The sequence below is a fragment of the Myotis myotis genome, unplaced genomic scaffold (genome assembly GCF_014108235.1).
Source record: "Myotis myotis isolate mMyoMyo1 unplaced genomic scaffold, mMyoMyo1.p scaffold_m19_p_15, whole genome shotgun sequence".
Taxonomy (NCBI): Eukaryota; Metazoa; Chordata; class Mammalia; order Chiroptera; family Vespertilionidae; genus Myotis; species Myotis myotis.
In genome coordinates, this window is record NW_023416319.1 from 1223541 (window position 1) to 1243417 (window position 19877).

Here is a 19877-nt window from a genome sequence, read left to right on the forward strand (position 1 = left end):
GAACAAAAATGACAGCGGAATGGTTGTAAAATGGTAACGTTTAAGACATCTACATCACAAAGGCAGAACCTAAAAGGTACAGTTCTCACATTCCGCTTGAAGGGATAAAATATTGGTACTAGTAGACGGTGATAAGTTATGTGCAAACACAGTGATCCTTAGAGCAGCAGTTCCAACCAGGGGTGCTTTTGGCACAAAATATAGTCCCGGAGCTAACGAGGGACATCACGTAACGATACAAGGGCCCGTTCACCAAGAAGAGACAACACCGAACGAACAGTGTGTATCACAAACTACAGAGTTCAAACATTCATGAAGGAAAACCACATGGACTAAAAGGGGACACATTTATTGTCGGAAACCAGCGTCCCTTCAGCAACTGATAAAACCGGCAGACCAAAAAAAAAAAAAAAAAGAGAGAAATATTTTGTTTTGTGAATCATTTTGGCAAAACTTTGAAATGTTAATAGCACTAGCAAAGTTATGGTGAGACACATTGAGACCGATGGGCTATAATAATGGGATATAAATGAATACGAAAGTCCTGAAAAATATTTAATTTATATGTTAAGAAGCTTAGAATGTTTATGCCATGTTTCAACGCAATATTTTCACTTTTAGGAAGCTCTCCTGAGGGTATAAGGTGGGCCAAAACGTATCTGTCTAGACCCGTGGTCGGCAAACCGTGGCTCGCGAGCCACATGCGGCTCTTTGGCCCCTTCAGTGTGGCTCTTCCACAAAATACCACGTGCGGGCGCACACGTACAGTGCGATTGAAACTTCGTGGCCCATGCGCAGAAGTCGGTATTTTGTGGAAGAGCCGGTATTTTGTGGAAGAGCCACACTGAAGGGGCCAAAGAGCCGCATGTGGCTCGCGAGCCGCAGTTTGCCGAGCCGCAGTTTGCCGACCACTGGTCTGGACCGTCATAGCAGAGCTACTTACAACAGCAAAATTAGAGCATCCAGACGTGCCCACTAATTGTCAAGTACTTAAAAGCATACGCTGTATCTACATGTCATGCTGTCATTAGGATAACGCCTCTTAAAAGAATTTTTAATGCCTTGGTAAATGTGACTGACTTTAAGGCAAAGAAGTAGTACCTAAAGCAATGTACACACAAAATAACCAAAATCATGTTAAAAATGCACGCGTAAGGACAGACAGACACAAAGTCACTGGACCATGGCAGGGAGAGCCACGGGACGTTGCCAGGGACGGTCTCTTTGTGCTTTTCATCGGCTTGTTTTTGCTCCGCCCGCCCCCCCAGGTTTCCTGTGGCGGGTGATGTCACGTTCACGGTCAGAGCAAACAGAGACTGTTCCTTCCAAAACCAGCGTGGGAATGAGACGATACACGCAAAGCGTCGCATACGGTGCTGCGTCTGGTGGGGGGAGGCTCAGCCGGTGGCGAGATTTTTGTAAACAATTTTGAAAATGAACGATAGCAACACAGTACCCCACAACTGTCCTCCAAGCGCCGCCTCTGTCTCACGTCCAGGCCTCGTGATGAAAGGGTCCCTGCCCTCCTCAGAGGCGTCACGGTTACGGCCAGCACCGCACGGGCACCCTCCCTCCCCTGGCGATAAACGTCTCGCCAACATCACTAGAGGGTGTCGCTCCACCACTGTCCCCGGGGCTGTGCTCAGGGCTTACAGGTGGGGAGCCTGCTTCTTGCCGAGGGCCACGGGGACATTTACCCCATCACCCACGGGCCACACAAAACGATCAACGTAAAAACTCCCTGCTGGCCCTAAACTGTTCTGCTCAGTGCATAGAGTCCCAGGTTCGATTCCGGTTGAGGGCATGTACCTTGGTTGCGGGCACATCCCCAGTGGGGGGTGTGCAGGAGGCAGCAGATCGATGTTTCTAACTCTCTATCCCTCTCCCGTCCTCTCTGTAAAAAGTCAATAAAATATATTTAAAAACAAAAAAACAAAAACTACCTGCTGTATTTGGTCAAATATTTCATTAACTCACCCCTAAGGCCTTGGCAGGGCCAGACCACATGATTTTGTGGGGCTAACACGGCCCGCGGGCCAGACGTTCCCCACCCCTGCTGCGTGACCATCACACTTAACCACTCAAGGAGCTCGGAGAGGCACGAAAAGCAAAGCAACTTGTCCAAGTTCAGACGCGACCAAGCCTCAGAGCCTGGGCACCCATCAAGGTAGCAGCGGAGGGCGTACCTGGGCCTGCCTGAGGGCAGGGGTGGCCGGCAGGGGTCTGGCAGGGACGCTGGGCGTGCGGGGCGCCTGGTGGAGGGTCGGGAGCACTCGCTGCGGGGACGGGGGCCGGGGGCGGCCCAGGGCCTGCAGGGGCCTGCTGATGGCAACGTTCTGACACTGCGGCGGCCTCTTGGGGTTGTCCTGCGGGGTCAGAGCAACAGCCATGATACACGGGTCTCAGGAGTGGATGTGATTCCCGCCCTGGCCAGGGGCTCGGGGCAGAGTGTCGGCCCCTGCACCAGGGTCTTGGGTTTGAATCCCGGACAAGGGCATATACCTGGTTGCAGGCTAGATCCCTGGCCCCCAGTCAGGGGTGGGTGTGGGAGGCAACCAATCAATGTGTGTCTCTCACATTGATCTCTTTCTCTCCTCCTCCTCTTCTTCCTCCCTCCCTCCCTCCATCCCTCCTTCCCTCCCTCCCTTCCACTTTCTTAAAAAATCAATGGAAAAAATACCCTTGGATGAGGATTAACAAAAAAGTGTGCGATTCCTTAAGGAAAAAGCAGCGCCTGCAAGTCTGCCACCACCACGGGGGAGGGGGGTGTGGTAAGGGACAGAAATCAAGGAGGTCCTGAGAGGGTGTCTGGGATTAGTGATTTATACCCTCCCCCCCGACCCCCCGATACTCTGGAAAGAGAGTCCCCTTCGGGGTGGATTTTAAAGGGCTGGTTTGATTAACAAACAGCTTCGAGACACCCGACGAAGTGCCAGCATGAAGGCCCGGGTCAGACCCGAGGGCACAGAAGGAGCCATGAAAATAAGACACAGCTCAGTGCCCGAGGCGGCGAGAGCCCAGGACATGTGCTGGGCAGCGGCGTGGAGGTGTCCGGAGGCCGGGGCTGAGGTCAGCCCAACCCCCCCCCCCGCCCCCCCCCAGCCCTCGCCGGAGGGCGGGGCTCTGAGTGGTGCCGGGTCTCAATGACCGATGAGGACAGATGGACAGACGCAGCTCAAGGCTGTGCCTCGGCCCCCTGCCCGCCCTCCCTCCCTCTTGCCTTCCTTTCTTTCTATAAACAGCTTTCCCGAGGTACACTTGACACGTGATTAATTGCATTTATTTAAAACGCGCAATTTGGTAAAAATTGACATATGTCCACACTCATGCAACCATCACAGAAGTGAGATAATGAACACATCCATCACCCAAGAGACCCGCCCCCCCCCCCCCCCCCCCCCCCCCCCCGTAACCAGGACCTGCTTTCTGTCACTGTGAGTGAGCCCGCGTTTTCTAGACTTTCCTACAAATGGCACCACGAGCCACACTCTGCCTGGCCCGGCTTCTTTCCCTCGGCCTCACTATCTCGAGGGCCATCACGCTGTGTGTCAGTGGTTCCTCCTCCTCACCGCCGAGCCCAAGTCCCCGTGTGCACACACCACAGCTGCTCCCCTCCCCTGGCCCCCAGGGCCTTGTAGAGCTTCCGTGGGGCACAGCAAGCCCCCTCCGGCCCCTGCCACCACCTCAGGGGCCTTTGCTGAACTGAGTGCTGGCTCAGCATTGCACAGGGGACCCAGGCCTCAGAGCCTCACCCTCACCTGCACCGGGAACCCCAGGGCCTCAGAGCCCCATCCTCACCTGGACTGGGGACCCAGGGCCTCAGAGCCTCACCCTCACTTGCACCGGGAACCCCAGGGCCTCAGAGCCCCATCCTCACCTGGACTGGGGACCCAGGGCCTCAGAGCCTCACCCTCACCTGCACCGGGAACCCCAGGGCCTCAGAGCCCCATCCTCACCTGGACTGGGGACCCAGGGCCTCAGAGCCTCACCCTCACTTGCAGCAGGAACCCCAGGGCCTCAGAGCCTCACCCTCACCTGGACTGGGGACCCAGGGCCTCAGAGCCGCGCCCTCCCTGTGCACCACTCACCGTGGCTGAGCTGGACGGCGCTGGCTTCCTCATCACACCTTGGCTGAGGGGCGCGAGGGGGGCCTGGCTGGGCTGGCAGCCGCCGGGGGGCCGGGCCGGGCGCACGCACCTGCAACACAGCGCACACCTGCTCACCAGGCGCCCTCCCAGCGGCCGCCTCAGCTTTCCCGCTTTGTTCACCACGGTACTCACACAAGTTACTGACGTTTTAAAGTCCGCGTGGGTGAGCATGCAAAGGTAACATTACCCAACGCTCTTGCAAGATTCAACAAGAAATACCGATTTCTCTCCCCAGAGCCCCTGCCGATCCTGTTAAATGAGTTCTCCAAGCCAGGCTCGCGGCGTGGTGCCCTGGGGGACGCTCGGGACAAAGGGCGTTTCCGCGGCGCGGCCTGAACACGTGTGAATCGAACCCCTGATGAGAGCACTGACACCCCGCGCCTTAGAGAGACTAACGCCAGGTGGGGGACCCCTGGGCGAGACTCCGGCCGCCTGCCTGTCTGTCATAGCGCGGAGGGTGTGAGGGCGCGAGGAGGAGGCAGTGGGCCTGGCGGACACGTGAGAAAACCCCACCGTCTGCTCTCCGCAGAGGCCACCTCCTCTTCGCTAGAGGACGCGGCGAGGGCAGCGGCCTGCACGCCCTTGACCCCCTTCCCCCCCATCCCCCCGCTCTCCATACCTTAGCTTCTCAAGGGTCTTCTTGTCTGTAAACAGCAGTCGGACCAGCGTCTTCCTTTTGAGATAAACCGCAAGTCCGGCCGCGAGGAGACACAGGATGCTGGCCAGGACGCCGGCCGTGAGGCCGCGGTGACCTGGAACAACACCGTTCACTCAGGGGCGGAGGCGGCCGCCGGGAACCAGGCAACACCGAACTGGGACCACGACAGCCAGGCGGCCGCAAGGGAAGGACCGGGAGGAGACGGCAGCCCGAGGGATGCTCAGAGGCCGCGCGCGGTTCGGGCTGCGAGGGGTCACTGCTGACCGCAGCGCTGGCCCCGGGCCCGCGGCAGGAGGGCAGCAGGGAAGCGGGGCCGCAGGGAGCCGGCGCTGAAGGCCCCGGACGGAGTCCTCTCCAGCCCTCACACACGGGCCACCCGGCTCCCGCCTCCTCACCCGTCAGGGTGGAGTCGGTTTCGCTTTATTGTCGTGTTTCTTCAGAATAAGACTCCTTATGCCTGGATAGTGCCCATTAGAAGATGAACACAAAAAAGGGAAGCGAGACCTCACAGCTGAAGGAGAGGCGACGGGTGCGCTTTGCTACATCAGGGACAGAGGGCCCAGCTCTGGGCAAACCTTGTTCTGGGAGGATGCGGCTTACGGTCTCCATGGAAACGCCCCTCTCCTGTCATCTGACCCATGTTGTTTAGTGCCGGGTGGACCCCCGGTGCCGGGGTCAGAGCAGCTTTAGCTGCACTTCAGCTGCACAGAGCTCCCTGGGAGCACAGGTCTCCGTCACAGCCCTTGGGCTGCTCTCCCAGAAACGGTGAGGTGGGCTGCACACAGTAGGTGTGAGGTGGGCTGCACACAGTAGGTGTGAGGTGGGCTGCACACAGGAGGTATGAGGTGGGCTGCACACAGGAGGTGTGAGGTGGGCTGCACACAGTAGGTGTGAGGGGGGCTGCACAGAGTAGGTGTGAGGTGGGCAGCACACAGTAGGTGTGAGGTGGGCTGCACAGAGTAGGTGTGAGGTGGGCAGCACACAGTAGGTGTGAGGGGGGCTGCACAGAGTAGGTGTGAGGTGGGCTGCACACAGTAGGTGTGAGGTGGGCTGCACACAGTAGGTGTGGGGTGGGCTTCACACAGGAGGTGTGGGGTGGGCTGCACACAGGTGTGAGATGGGCAGCACACAGTAGGTGTGAGGGGGGCTGCACACAGTAGGTGTGAGGTGGGCAGCACACAGTAGGTGTGAGGGGGGCTGCACAGAGTAGGTGTGAGGGGGGCTGCACACAGTAGGTGCGGGGTGGGCTGCACACAGTAGGTGTGAGGTGGGCTGCACACAGTAGGTGTGGGGTGGGCTGCACACAGTAGGTGCACGGCCGCCCTTTCTGGCTGCTGGTGGTGGAGGTGACTTGCACCCAGGCTGCCGCCCTGCCTCCGCTGGGAGCTCACTGGCTGCAGCCCAGAGCAGGGCTCCTATCACGGGGGGAACCCCTTGCCCTCTCGCCCCCTCGCTGCCTCTGGACTTCGTCTCGGCCGACACGTCCTATCAGACCTGTCTGGGGCCGAGGAAGCAATCAGCAGTGGCGTCCGACTCATTTGTTAGTGTCACTGGAACCTTTGCTTCTGGTCTCCTGGCCAAACCGTCCTCCTCTGCAGGCGCGAGCGGCCGCCGCCGGGCTCTGGGCCAGTTCCGCTGTCTCCTCGTGAAGCCGATTTCAAAGGGAGCAGCCGGAGCCTGAAGCATCGTTTTCATCCCCCAAACCCTCCCCTGAGACTTAGACGACCCTCCTCGCCGGGGCCCCCACGCTGCACAGGGCGCACCCCGGCCTCCTGTCCCCGTGCACCGGCTGCTCAAGCCACACGCCAGGGACAGCTCGGCTGTCCCCAGTTCTGTTCTTTGTTATGGGCGGGGCCACAACATTAGTAACAAAGAAACAGAATTTCCGGAGGATGAGGCCCAGAAATCAGGATTTTAGAAAGATTCCCAGGTGCTTCTGATGTGCAGCCAAGGTTGAGAACCGCTGTAGTAGAGTCTCAGAGGCCGTTACACGCCCCCTCCTGGCCCGGAGCCTGGGGCGGCCTGCACAGAGTCCTTCGATGGGGCCTGAGGTGCAGACCCACTTGGCCGTCCGCTGTAGCGTCACCTCAGCTAAAAAAGCATCGCAGGCTACAAACTGGCAAACTCAGCCCCTGGCCAGAGCAGCGCGAGGGGTCCCCGGAAAGACCGGTGAGGGAATTTGGGAACAGAGAGAGGCCTCGGGCTGTGTCAGGCCCACGCGGAGTCCCCACTGGGGTTCCTGCTCCCGGGGGGCTGCACCTGCACCCACGCCGACGGCTGGCGAGCCCGTCTTCCTGGGAAAGACCTCTCCGCCCCGGCTCCCCTTGCCCCTCTCCCCTGGGTGCGCCGTCCCCACACACCTGCTTGCCGGATGGGGCCGCTGTCTGTGCTTCCTCCGAAGCCGACCTTGTCGCAGAAGGGGGGCGCCCAGTGGGCCTCGCAGTGGCAGTTCTTCCTGTTGTTGCACACCTGTGGGGGCAGTCGTGGGGCGGGGGCGGGGGGGGAGGAGCAGAGTTAGGGTGCACCGTCCCCTGGGGCAGAGGTTGGCCTCTGAGCCCTCACTGGGCGCCGTGGCCAAGCAAAGGCCCTGAGGTCAGAGCCCCCTCAGCCCCCATAGAGCCAGACTCAGTGAGTGTCACCGTGAGGACAAGCCCACGGCCCAGCACCACACGGGCGGCGGGGCCCCAGGCTGCACGTGGCCACGGCCCGCCTGTCAGCAGCTGTCGGAGGACCATGGGGGCAGTCAGGGCTCCCCCTCTGCCTCCCACGGCTCCTCAGGCTCCCAGGCCTCCTCTTTTTCTATTAAAACATGTTTTTATGGGTTTCAGAGAGAGGAAGGGAGAGGGAGAGAGAGAAACATCGGTCGGCTGCCTCCTGCACGTTCCCTGTTGGGGATGGAGCCCGCGACCCGGGCACTTCCCACCGACAGCTGCACCCCCAGGGAGGTGGCCCTGCCCTCCTCTGAGGTCACAGCACAACCCCATCACTCTTGTTAGAATCACTGGCGAGGGTCTGCAGGTTTTAAAAATAGGATTTGGAGCATGATTTCTGCAGAAAAGGTTTCAGAAAGACAAACGTGCCCTGGCACGTCGAGATGAACATGGTTCCACTGGAAACGATGAATCCCTCAGGAAAATAAACCACGTTTTAAACAATTAGCGTCCCCTTCTCCCCCAGAGACTCTCTGGACTGAGACAACAGGCTGCTCCGTCGAAACCCACCGTGTGGGACCTCGAGGACACGGGGTGGGTTCTGTCCCCTGTGTCTGAATCCCTTTCAGAGGAGTCTCAGCTCAGACACACCTGCCAAGTCGCGGTGGTTAAAGGAATGGCTCTGTTTGACATGTTGTTGGAAAACTCTTCAGGAAGGAAGGTTAGGGTTATGACCACTTTAAGATGACAAAGTCCTTTTCGTAAAAAAAAAATAAAAATCACAGAATGTTCATTTGAAAGTGAATGGTGTCTCCATTGGATTTTTTGTTAAATAAGAATCCCGTTTGTACAAAAAGGTCACAGAAAATGAATGTCTTTAGAAGAACGCATTGAGAAGACACTGCTATGTTTTTAAGAAGTTATGGACTGCAGCCCGGCTGGTGTTGCTCAGTGGTTAGGCATTGACCTATGAACCAGGAGGTCACGGTTCGATTCCCGGTCAGGGCACAGGCCCGGGTTGCGGGCTCGGTCCCCAGTGCGGGGCGTGCAGGAGGCAGCTGACCAATGAGTCTCTCTCATCACTGATGTTTCTCTCTCTCTCTTTCTCCCTTCTTCTCTGAAATCAATAAAAATATATTTTATAAAAAGTTACTATTGCCAACACCTTTACAAATGAATGAGCTGGCGCTTAGCGTGGATGGCGGGCTGGGAGGGGCACCGTGTACTCACCCCTCGGCCGTGGCACTGCCTCGCACACTCGTGCACACCAAACACGCTGATGTTTTGACACCGACGATTGAGGCAAATCTGAGGAGGAAACAGAGAGCAGGCATCTCAGTCCTTCTGCCGGCACACGCTTCCTGTCTGCGGGTTCACACGCTTCCTGTCTGCGGGTTCACACGCTTCCTGTCTGCGGGTTCACACGCTTCCTGTCTGCGGGTTCACACGCTTCCTGTCTGCGGGTTCACACGCTTCCTGTCTGCGGGTTCACACGCTTCCTGTCTGCGGGTTCACACGCTTCCTGTCTGCGGGTTCACACGCTTCCTGTCTGTGGGTTCACAACTGGAAAGCAGGGGACGTTTGGGGACGACGGTCCCGCCGTGAATATGGGTGCGTGTCTCCTGTGACACAGACTCGGGTCCTGATGCCGCCCCCATGCTCAGCACAGGCCGGGACTCGGGTCCATGGGACACTGTTGCGTCCCTTCACACGTGGATGGCATTTTACGTGCTTTCGGCCAGTCCTGGAAGGACGCTGATTCCCTCGTGGTTTTGTTTAGCGCTTGCCATCACACCTACGTATTGCGGCGTTTATTTCTTCTCCATTAAAAGACATGAGAGCCAAAACCGGGTTGGCTCAGTGGATAGAGCGTCGGCCTGCGGACTGAAAGGTCCCAGGTTCGATTCCGGTCAAGCGCATGTACCTGGGTTGCGGGCACATCCCCAGTAGGAGCTGTGCAGGAGGCGGCTGATCTATGTGTCTCTCTCATCAATGTTTCTAACTCTCTATCTCTCTCCCTTCCTCTCTGTAAAAAATCAATAAAATATTAAAATATATTTTAAAAAAAAGACACGAGAGCGGGAGAAACGGACGAGTTCCCGCCCCGGGGCCTGTGTAGACTCTGAGACACGAATACAGGGTCCGGGATCTTTTAAGGGAGATAGCGAAATATGGGCGCTCTCCCAACGTACCGACTGACCGCGCTATCGCCGCAGACGTGCCCAGCGGGGGGAGCCAGGCGGCCGGTCCCTCCCGCTTACGGGGCCTCCGCAGGGCAGCCTTCGCCGAGTGACACGGGGCTGGTTCAGAGAGTTTCGAGTTTGGTTTCATTTCAGAGACGCAGAACATACTCCAGACTCAAGGGATCAGGAGGCCCCGAGCGCCCATGAGCTGCTACAATACAGCGGAGTCAAAGGGAGGACAGTCTAGCCCAGTGACGGCGAACCTTCTGAGCTCGGCGTGTCAGCGTTTTGAAAAACCCTAACTTAACTCTGGTGCCGTGTCACATATAGAAATTGTTTGATATTTGCAACCACAGTAAAACAAAGACTTATATTTTTGGTATTTATTTTAGATATTTAAATGCCACTTAACAAAGAAAAATCAACCAAAAAAATGAGTTCACGTGTCACCTCTGACACGCGAGTCATAGGTTCGCCATCACTGGTCTAACTCTTGGACCCCAGGGGCACTTTTTAACCACGTGGGACCTTCCTACGGGAAGCCCACCGTCTGATCCCAGCTGCTCGTGAGGCCCAGTTCGCGCAGCTCGGAGGCTGGCGGTAACCTTGGCCCAGGGGACTGTCCCATTGCGGCTGATAAAGGAAACTGAGCTGCAGCCAACACACCAGGCCCCGGTGGAATCTCCACGCTGCTCTGCTCTCCTCCGAACCCACGCGCCAGGCTGCGCAGGGTGGCGCCCGCGCTCCCAGAAGCGGAGGCCACGCCCGTTTATTACCGTGGCGCGTGGAGGAAACGCTCATTGGCAAACCCAGTCCCCGCAGCCAGGGCTCAGGTGTCGTCCTGGCGTCGCGGCCTGGGTGTGCGTGAGCTAACCGCGGCGAAGGGGACGTCGGTGTGTACGCCAGGGGTCCCGTGGGTGCTGGCCCCGGGGGACGCTCTGGTTCAGGCCGCGGGAGGGAGGGTGAGGGAGGGAGTTTCTGCCCTCGGAGTCCTGTCTATTCCGTGACCTCCGTGGGAGCGGTTTCACAATCACTTTGAAAATGGGCCCTAAAACAGCACGAGGGGTTGACTCGTCTTCGTTCCTAGGACATTTCATTCACTTGCTATCATTTATGTGAGGAGGTCTGTCTCAGGAGAAAAATCAATGTGGCGGAAGGTGAATGTCCCAATTTCTTTCTTTTTTTATAATTTAAATTTTGGACTTTATTTCTCAATCCTGAAATATCTCGGTCTACCTTTCTCCCTGGTCTCCAAAGAACCCTCTTTCTGCCTCAGTGTCTCCTAAATCCCAGGTGTAGAATGACTTGGTGACACCGAAGGGCCCAGAACACAAGCTGCCTCTCGGTGGCCGGCCGGGACCTAGGATTTACTGACTTCCTCTTCCAGGTGCAAAGACCTGGGTTCCGCAGGCCAAGGCCCGAGAGGGCGGGGCTTTGGGAAACACACACCCTGTGCCCGGTCCTTGGATATGACATGTCCCAGGGCCCCGTCCAGACTCACGGGGACGACGCCGGCATCGCACTCTGGGCTCTTACTTTTCCGTCCGCGCACTTGGTGCCGGCCAGCACCAGCCCCGGGTCCGGCATGTCGTCGCCCAGGTACACGTGGGTCCCGCGGCACAGGACCCGGCCCCCTTCCTGCAGGGGGATGTTCGTTTCTATGGAGACGGCGTTGGTGCCAATGACCGGCCGGCTGGCACCCCCTTGGCACTGGATCTTCCCGCACTTGGCGTCCCTGGAAGGAAGGGCAGAGCAGACAGGCCCCGGGGGGGTTGGAAGGGGCCGAGGCCGGGCCCGCGGTCGCACGCTGCGGGGGGGTGGGGGGGTGGGGGGAGGGGGGGTGCAGGGTCCGCACCTCGTCTCGCACTTGGCGAAGGAGCTCTTGGCGTCTTTGCCGCAGTTGCCGTAGGGGTCGCCTGCCGAGTTGACTCTCTCAAAGCAGATCCCGGGGGCGGGCTTCGCGCCTGCAAGGGAAGCAGAGCAGCCGTCAGGCCGCACGCGGCTCCGCATTTCCCCGGAACCGCTCTGGGCGTTCGGGTTCGGGGAGAAGTGCTCCGTCCGGAGGACTCGCCCCGCGGTCCCGGCCGACCCCTGACGGCCGCTGGCACCTCGCCTGCTCCTGGCCAGGCACACGTTTCCCGCTCAGGGAACGAGGCCTGGCCGTGGGGCCAGACCCAGGGAGCACAGGAAGGAGGTGGCTGCCGGCAAGAAGTGGGGGGCTGGTGCGCCCTGGCATCACCCCACAGCTCTCTGAGACCACACGAGCTCCAGCAGGTTCCACCGAGTGGCGACGGCTTGTGTGGGGAAGCCGGCATCTCACACTCGCTTCAGCCCCGTACAGGCCCCCCCCCCTCAGCACCCCCCTCCCCCCAGTTCGCAGGGCAGATTCACGCCTCTCAGAGGCCGTGCAGAGACTGACGGTGCCCAGCAGAGAGGCACCCTGCAGGAGCCCCAGGGCTCGGGAATGGCCGATTTCAGCACACAGTCCGGCCAGGGACCCGGAGGGCATATGCTTGGGTGTGCGATGCCCAAGCCGGAGGGCTCCCACATCCTAGGCCGGGTGACAGCTGTGTGGCTGCATGAGAAATTCAGGAAACATCCCACATTCTTCCTCTCACACTGTGCGCTGCGTGCGACCAGGCCGCCCCTCCACCTGGTGTCGTGGGCGGTGCTTCCCTCACCTCCCTTCCGGCTGCGGTGCCAGCGCCCCAGCCCCCAGCCCCCAGCTCCGCCCTTGTCTGTCTCCTCCCCCGATCCGCGGGCTTAACAGCAACCCCCGAGGGGCAAGGCTCCCCTCCCAGGGAACAGGTGGGCGCTCTTATTACTGAAAACGTCCGTCCGTCCTCCTTCCACGGCACCCGACCCCTCTTCTCCAGCTGCGAGCAGAGCCATCAGCAGCTCATGAAAACAAAGAAGCAGACAGACACATCGAACCCAAGCCGACCGGCCACCGCTCAGACCAGCACTGGGCGCGCCGGGCCTCCCGCTCCGCTCCCGTCTCTATTTCTAAACCACGCAGAGGCCTCCCCACACTCCCCTTTAAGGCAGGCGTCCCCCCAAACCCGATACAACCCCTGGAAAGAGGCAGGGTCGCACTTGGATCATTTCCTCCTCACACACGGGACCAAAGGGAGACTTTCCTGACTTCGAAACAGTGAGGCTCTTGGAAAACCGTCTCGTCTCCCATCTGCGGCCGCTGCAGGTGAGAGGACGAGGAGAAGTCCTGCCCGCAGGACCGTGGTCACAGACTCACCAAGGCCGGCCTCGCGGACACACCGCTCACCAGCCGCACCATCGCCCGGCAGCGCACGCTGCGTTAGGCCGGGGACCCCGGGCTCTGGGGGGGACACAGGAGATGAAGCGCACGCACTCGGGGCCTTGTCTGCTGCCCATCGTCTGTGGCTGTAGCCATGATGTTATCCGTGATGTGTTTTCCAAGTGCCACCAGGCCGGCGGGGCTCAGTGGGTGAGCCTCGACCTATGAATCAGGAGGTCAGGGTTCGGTTCCTGGTCAGGGCACTTGCCTGGGACGCTGGCTCGATCCCCAGTGTGGGGCGTGCAGGAGGCACCTGATCGATGATTCTCTCTCACTCTCCCTCTCTTTTCCTCTCTGAAATAAATAAAAATATATTTTTTAAAAAAGCATTTCCAAGTGCTGTTTTCGTGCTGGTGGCACAGATAAACCACTGGCAAAAGTACATTTTCTGCCGGAAGACACCATCCGGCTGTTTTTCCGGGCGGACAAAGGTCATGTCGCACCGACAGGACGTCTCTGTGGCTGCGAAGTGGAGCTGGACAAGGACAGCTCAGCCCAGGGCACACTCCCAGCTGCTGAGGACACCACGTGTGTGACGTCGAGATAAAGCCCTGAGACACGGGGTTAGCGGGAGAAAAAGCAGCGAGAAAACAGGTTCTCAGCTCCTGCCCAACGACATCGTCATCAACAACAATAATTTGAAAAACAAAGAGCCCCAACTCACAGCTATTCTGAGAGCGCATTGGGCTGCCTTCAGGAGGGCCAGGCATCTGTTTTGAATTTTTTATCATTTTGTCGTTAGACTTGGAAGCAGGGCTATTTTTGTGAAATACCACGGATTCGGACAAGCCCATTTCCAAAGGGAGTGGTGAGTGGGGACCGGCTTCCTTGGGGCAGCCGGGGCCGGACAGTAACGACGTCCTGGATGGAGCCGCAGGGCTGGGCGAGCCAGGACCTTGGCCGGGTCCCCTGGGGGCGGGCCTGGCCTGCGAGGAAGGCCCTTGCCCCCCAGAACCACAGGGACTGGGGGAAGTATGTCCCTCGCTGCATCAGGCTGAGTCAGCATCTGACGTGAGCAGGGCGGCAGGGGCAGCTAATGCATGAGAGACGGGGTGCCAGACGCGGGCCTCTGATCCTCAGGACACAGTCCACGCTCCAGGCAGAGCCGCCTGCCCTTCCCTGCGGGGCCCACAGCTCTGAGGCAGGAAACAGCCTTCCCTCCACCCTGGCCGATGACAACTTGGGGCTACCTCGTCTCTGACGCCGTCCTGGTCGGCTGCACCTGCCTCCCCACCCCCCTCCTGTATCACAGCCTCCTGCAGCCCAGCACTCAGGGTCTTCCTCACTCGTCAGTGAGCTCCCTGCAAACACAGTCACACCTGACATACAGTCTAATGCACAGACACCGTGGCGTGCACCCAGCACGTGAGCACGTGTGACGTATGATCTAGGACAGATGCCGCATTAGGGGCCAACATGCCAGGGGCAGGCAGAGAGCGCCCCATTTCACAGGCACAACCAGGCGGAGAAATCTGCCGCAGGTCACCCGCCAGCAGGTGGCGGCAGAAAACAGACCCCCACGCGGCCCCTAATTCTCGGAACCTCACACACAAAGGGGACCCTGAGGACTTTCAGATACCTAGCACCCCCGTTGCTGGGATGTTCGGTCTGTGTGCGGGGACACCCTAGGCACACCCACCCAGGGCGGGGCAGGCGAGCAGCCAGGAGCCCAGGCCGGGGGGGGGGGGGGGCAATCCAGCCCCTGGCCTCACCCCGGGCCATAAGGACATGGAAAGTTCAACGCAGGTGACTTCCTGCGGCGCTGGCTTTGGGAAGCCCAGTCCGTGAGTCAGAGGGTTGGTGTGTCCGCCTGTCTGGCTCCCTCTCTCTCTGGTCAGGCAGCCTGAGAGGAGCTGAAGCGATGAGATACAAGCCACCAGGCTTGGTCACCATGAATCAAGGCCTGTGGCCAGCTGAGTCACATAGGGCTGTGGCTCAGAGCACGCTGCGGGCACCATTGGCCCTCACCCTGGCCCCGGGGCCAGACACCCCAATCCCGCAGGCACCGAGAGCTCCGCCCCCTGTTAAGCCGCCAGGGCCTGTGCTCTGGCCGCGAAGGAGTGCTGACACACCCTGTAACTCAAGAACTGGAGAGACGCGGCCGCGGAAGAGGGCCCGGAGGGCCGGCCACGAGGGACGCTGTACGCCACGAAGACTTGGCCGGCAGCAGCCACTGTCCCGAGGTGACCTCACTTGGCTACAAGGCGCCTGAAGTCACCAGTCCATTCAGAGCCCTACAACCATCCGGCGTGTGTGTAGTGAGTGCCTACCTTATGCTTGGCGTCGCAAACAATTCACTGAGCTTGGGCCCGGCCAGCGGGGCTCAGGGGTTGAGCATCAACCTATGAACCAGGAGGTCACAGTTCAATTCCCGGTCAGGGCACAGGCCCGGTGTGGGGCATGCAGGAGGCACCCGATCAATGATCTCTCTCATCATTGACGTTTCTCTTTCTCTCTCCTTCTCCCTTCTTCTCTGAAATCAATGATGATGATGATAATAATAATAATAAATGTATATATATATATATATATATATATATATATATATATATATATATACACTAGAGGCCTGGTGCACAAATTAGTGCACGGGTGTGGTCAGGCCGCCTGCCCCAATTGCTGGGGGCTGATCAGGGGTGGGGCCAGCCAGGGGAGGGGCTGTGGGTGGTTGGCCAGCTGGCCCCACCCCTGGTTGAACTCCTGGTGGAACTCCCAGTCCAACTCCTGGTCGAGGGGATAATTTGCATATTCGCCTTTTATTATATCAGGATAAAAAGGAATTCACGGAACTTGAGACCCCAGACCTTGGCCCTGCCTGGGGGTCCTCCCCGCCCAGCAGGCAGGGGGCTGAGAGGGGGCAGAAGCGGGGAGCTGGCCGGTCTGCAGATGAAGCACACAGCCCCAGGCACGGAGGCCAGCTCCTCCTGCCCCAGCGCCCCCGCGATGCCCGAGGCTCATTGGAGGAGCTGAGTGTGAGAGGAGGGGCCGCGTCAGCCCTGTGATGCTGCACCCACACAGCCTGCCTCCTCCCCAGGAAGTGCCCAGTGCAGAGGGCAGGCTGGGCTGGGAGGGGGCTCCATGCCAGGACCCAGCCAGGGCCCCTCTGTCCTGTTCTCCCTGCTGGGGTCACTGCTTTCCCGTCCCCTCCCACCAACGTCCGACATTCAGTCAGCATTTTCTGCCGCAGGGCACTTCTCTCCACCTCCTAACGGCAAGTCCTCACCCCACATCTGCAAGGCCCATCGGGTTTCTCTCCCCCAGAGCCGGGCCAGGCCTCTGACCAAGGCTGAGGTCACCCCTGCAGCCAGCAGGGGAGGGAGGGAAGGACGAGAGGGGCAGGGCCTGCCCTCCAGGCGAACCCTCTGCACGGGCACTGGGTGGGCAGCAGGGCCCGGGCGGTGAGCCCACGGGACCTGGGCGGCGCTGCGAGCCCCGGACCTCTGGCCCCTGCGGATGGGCCCCCACAGGAGCCACAAAGGGGACTGGCTCTCCCCCTTCACCCTGAGGGTCCCTTCAGCCTTGGAACCTCATGGGACATGAGTCAGGACCTGGCTCCTTGGGGACTGCACTGCCCGGGGGCTACGCGGGGGCTTTGGTCACAATGGTCTACGTTCAGGTCCCAGCTCTGTGACCTCGGGGAACTGCCAGTGTCCCTACCCCAGGGGTCACTGGGGGTGAGAAGGGACGAACCACACACCGCGCACCGGCTGGAGGCACCCGAACACCAGCGGTGACACAGCCTCGGCCTGAGCAGCCTCCTCCTCCGGGGCCACCACAGCCCCTCACTCAGCCGCAGGACCAATGGCCCTCAGGGCCCCAAACTCCAGTGTCCACATTCTCCCCCCAAACTCTGCTGCCAGTGTCCGCCCTTCCGTGTGCTTCCCGCCTGGATGCTGCTGCCCGCGGCCCGCCTTCCCGCTGGGATGCTCGGCACCAGGTCTGCCGGGGTCCCGAGGCGGCTCTCGGCCCCCAGCTGCAGGGACGTCGCTGCACCTCAGCCCCTGGCGGGTCCCCCTTTGAGCTCTGAGAAGCGCTTACGCAGCCAGAGTGCTGGTGGGAAGTTCTGTCTGTGCATCTGTCCGTCCCACACCTGGTGGGCTGTCTGCGGGAGGGTCAGGGTGATCTGTCCCTGTCACCCACGGCACACAGTAGGTGCTCACACATCTCTGGTTGGATGGCTCCGGGCTGTGCCCAGTGCCTGGCGGTCCCAGCCCCACCAGGGAGCCAACTTTTCCCGCGAACAGTGGTCCCCCCCACCCCCCCCCCGCACCCCCGAGCCCGGAGACGTCACATACCTGGTCCCCAGAGTGTGACGCACTGCTGCTCGTGGGTCTGGCAGATGCCGTTGTAGCAGTAGCCGTCCACGCCCTGGCACGGGTGCCCATCGTGGAGGTACACGTTGGCCGGGCAGTGCGGGCTGGCCCCTGAGCAGAACTCGGGGAGGTCGCAGGCATTGCTGGCGCCCCTGCAGGCCGTGCCCGCAGGCTTCAGCTGCAAGGAGAGGGCAGTTATGGCACGGGGTGTGCAAGGGGTGGGGGGGTCGTGGGGGGGTAGGGGCACGGGTGCCCGCAGGCTCCCACATGGACTGAGAGGCCATTCTCCGTGTCACCTGAGGATGTCAAAGCCAGTCCCTCACAGCAGAGGGAGTCCCTGAGTAACAGTCCTGCTCTGGGACAGGCGCCTCGCCCCTTTCAGGGGGTCAAGAGCAGCCTTGTTAGCATCAGGCAACAGTAGGGGTGTCGTTGATTCTTAGGAAAGAGATCTGCGGTCGCCAATCCTTTCAGATGGGGTCTCCACCTGCAGCGCCAGCATCTGCTGGCAAGCTGACAAAAATAATTCCACGGGCACCATTGCCACGGCTGCTTCCTGTCATCCAATCGCGGCTGGGACTTTAGGGGGCGAGGTGCCGAGGGACAAGGCAGGCGGGGCGGGACAGAGGAGCCCTCGGCCACGCCTCCTGTCCCGTGGCTGAGACATTAAGGCCCCGGTGGCTTGTCTGAGGCCGAAAGGCCAGGGACCTCCCCGCCTCACCCCCTTCTGAGCGCCTTCCGCCGCCAGCTGCCACGTGCGGGGGCCACTGCTCTCGGGGCCTGTTAGTTAACCCCGGGTAGGAAGGGGGTGGAGGGCGCTGTAAGCAGAACGTAAATTTTTACGCACTTCTGAATCAGGAGGCTCCCACAAGCAGGATGCTGAGATCAATCGCTTCATTAAAAAATGAAATTCTAGCCCAGCCAGCGTGGCTCAGTGGTTGAGCATCGACCTAGGAACCAGGAGATCATGGTTCAATTCCTGGTCAAGGGCACATGCCCGGGTTGCGGGCTTGATCCCCTGTAGGGGACGTGCAGGGGGCAGCCGATCCATGATTCTCTCTCATCATGGATATTCCTATCTCTCTCCCTCTCCCTTCCTCTCTGACATCAATTAAAAACAAAGCAAAACAAAACAAAAGAAATAAAGTGTCACAGATGACTCGGCATAACACGAGGCAACCAGCTGCGCATGCTGTGGAGCCACCCGCACCTGGGCGGCCAGGACTCACCTGGCAGTGTTCGCAGCAGAGCCCGTGCGCGCAGACGGCGCCCGGCGTCAGGGTGCAGGTGGAGGCGTTGCAGCAGCGGCTGGTACATTCCTGCAGAGGGAAGGGCCGTTGGACAGGTGGGGGCCGGGGCAGCGACCCCTGTGGACGGCCAGTGCGCCTGACGCGGCTGCAGAAGGGAAGGGAGAGCCCGGCAGCCCGACCGAGGGTTAGCGTCGCCTGTGAGAAGCGAAGCTCTGGGGAGTGTTTAGGGCTGAGTGGTTGGGGAGGGGGGTCCCTTCGTGAGGGGTAAGGAGCCTGGACAGGGAGGTGGCGGGAGGTCATCCGTCAGCTGCAGCCGGGGCTCCGTGGGAAGAGGGGCCCCCGGTTACTGCAGGGCTTCCTGCCCCAAAGTGTATCGGGATCACCAAACACTTCCAACTGACGTATTAAAAAGCATGCATGGCCCTGGCCGCGTGGCTCAGCAGCTGAGCGTCCACCTATGAACCAGGAGGTCAGGGTTCGATTCCTGGTCAGGGCACAGGCCCGGGTTGCAGGCTCGATCCCCAGTGTGGGGCGTGCAGGAGGCAGCCGGTCCATGCTTCTCTCTCATCATGGATGTTTCTCTCTCTCTCCCTCTCCCTTCCTCTCTGAAATCGATAAAACATATAAAACATAGAAACATACATAGATGCATTCAAATATTACTCTTCCAAGACTGACCCGGTCAACCTGGTTCAACCCGGAACACACCGGCAGGAAGTGAAGTCGGACCGATTGAAGCGCAGTTCCTCGCGAGGCAAACAGACGGGTGGTGACTCCTGCTTGGCCTGGTCAGCAACCCTCGGGGCAGAAACGCACCCGAGAGTGACCGAGGGGCCCAAGAGGGTCGTGGGCTGTGCCCGCTGATGGGCAAGGATTTTTTGCTTTTGTATTTTTTTAAAAAATATTTTATTGATTTTTTACAGAGAAGAAGGGAGAGGGATAGAGAGTTAGAAACATCGATGAGAGAGAAACATCGATCAGCTGCCTCCTGCACGCCCCGCACTGGGGATGTGCCTGCAACCAAGGTACATGCCCTTGACCGGAATTGAACCTGGGACCCTTCAGTCCGCAGGCCGATGCTTTATCCACTGAGCCAAACTGGTTCGGCTGCTTTTATATTTTTTAAAAAATATATTTTTATTTCACAGAGGAAAGGGGGGGAGGGAGGGAGAGAGCGAGAGAGAGCGAGAGAGAGAAACATCAATGATGAAAGAGAATCACTGACCGGCTGCCTCCTGCACGCCCTCTATTGGGGATCGGGCCCACAACCCGGGCCTGTGCCTGGACTGGGAATTGAACTGTGACCTAGTTCATAGGTCGAGGCTCAACCACTGAGCCACGCCGGCTGGGCGATTGGCAAG

The 19877-nt window shown here is 59.6% G+C and overlaps 1 protein-coding gene across 1 annotated transcript in view; it reads right to left on the reverse strand.

The window, feature by feature from the left end:
- ADAM12 (ADAM metallopeptidase domain 12) overlaps positions 1-19877 on the reverse strand; it is a 134421-nt gene that overhangs the window by 9856 nt on the left and 104688 nt on the right. The window contains exons 15-23 of the mRNA XM_036337359.1: positions 18496-18585; positions 17252-17447; positions 11496-11604; positions 11177-11375; positions 8688-8765; positions 7167-7275; positions 4768-4900; positions 4089-4197; positions 2187-2366 (exon numbers count right to left, since the gene is read on the reverse strand). Of these exons, the coding sequence (XP_036193252.1) occupies positions 2187-2366; positions 4089-4197; positions 4768-4900; positions 7167-7275; positions 8688-8765; positions 11177-11375; positions 11496-11604; positions 17252-17447; positions 18496-18585 (1203 nt within the window). The remainder of the gene's footprint in view (positions 1-2186; positions 2367-4088; positions 4198-4767; positions 4901-7166; positions 7276-8687; positions 8766-11176; positions 11376-11495; positions 11605-17251; positions 17448-18495; positions 18586-19877) is intronic.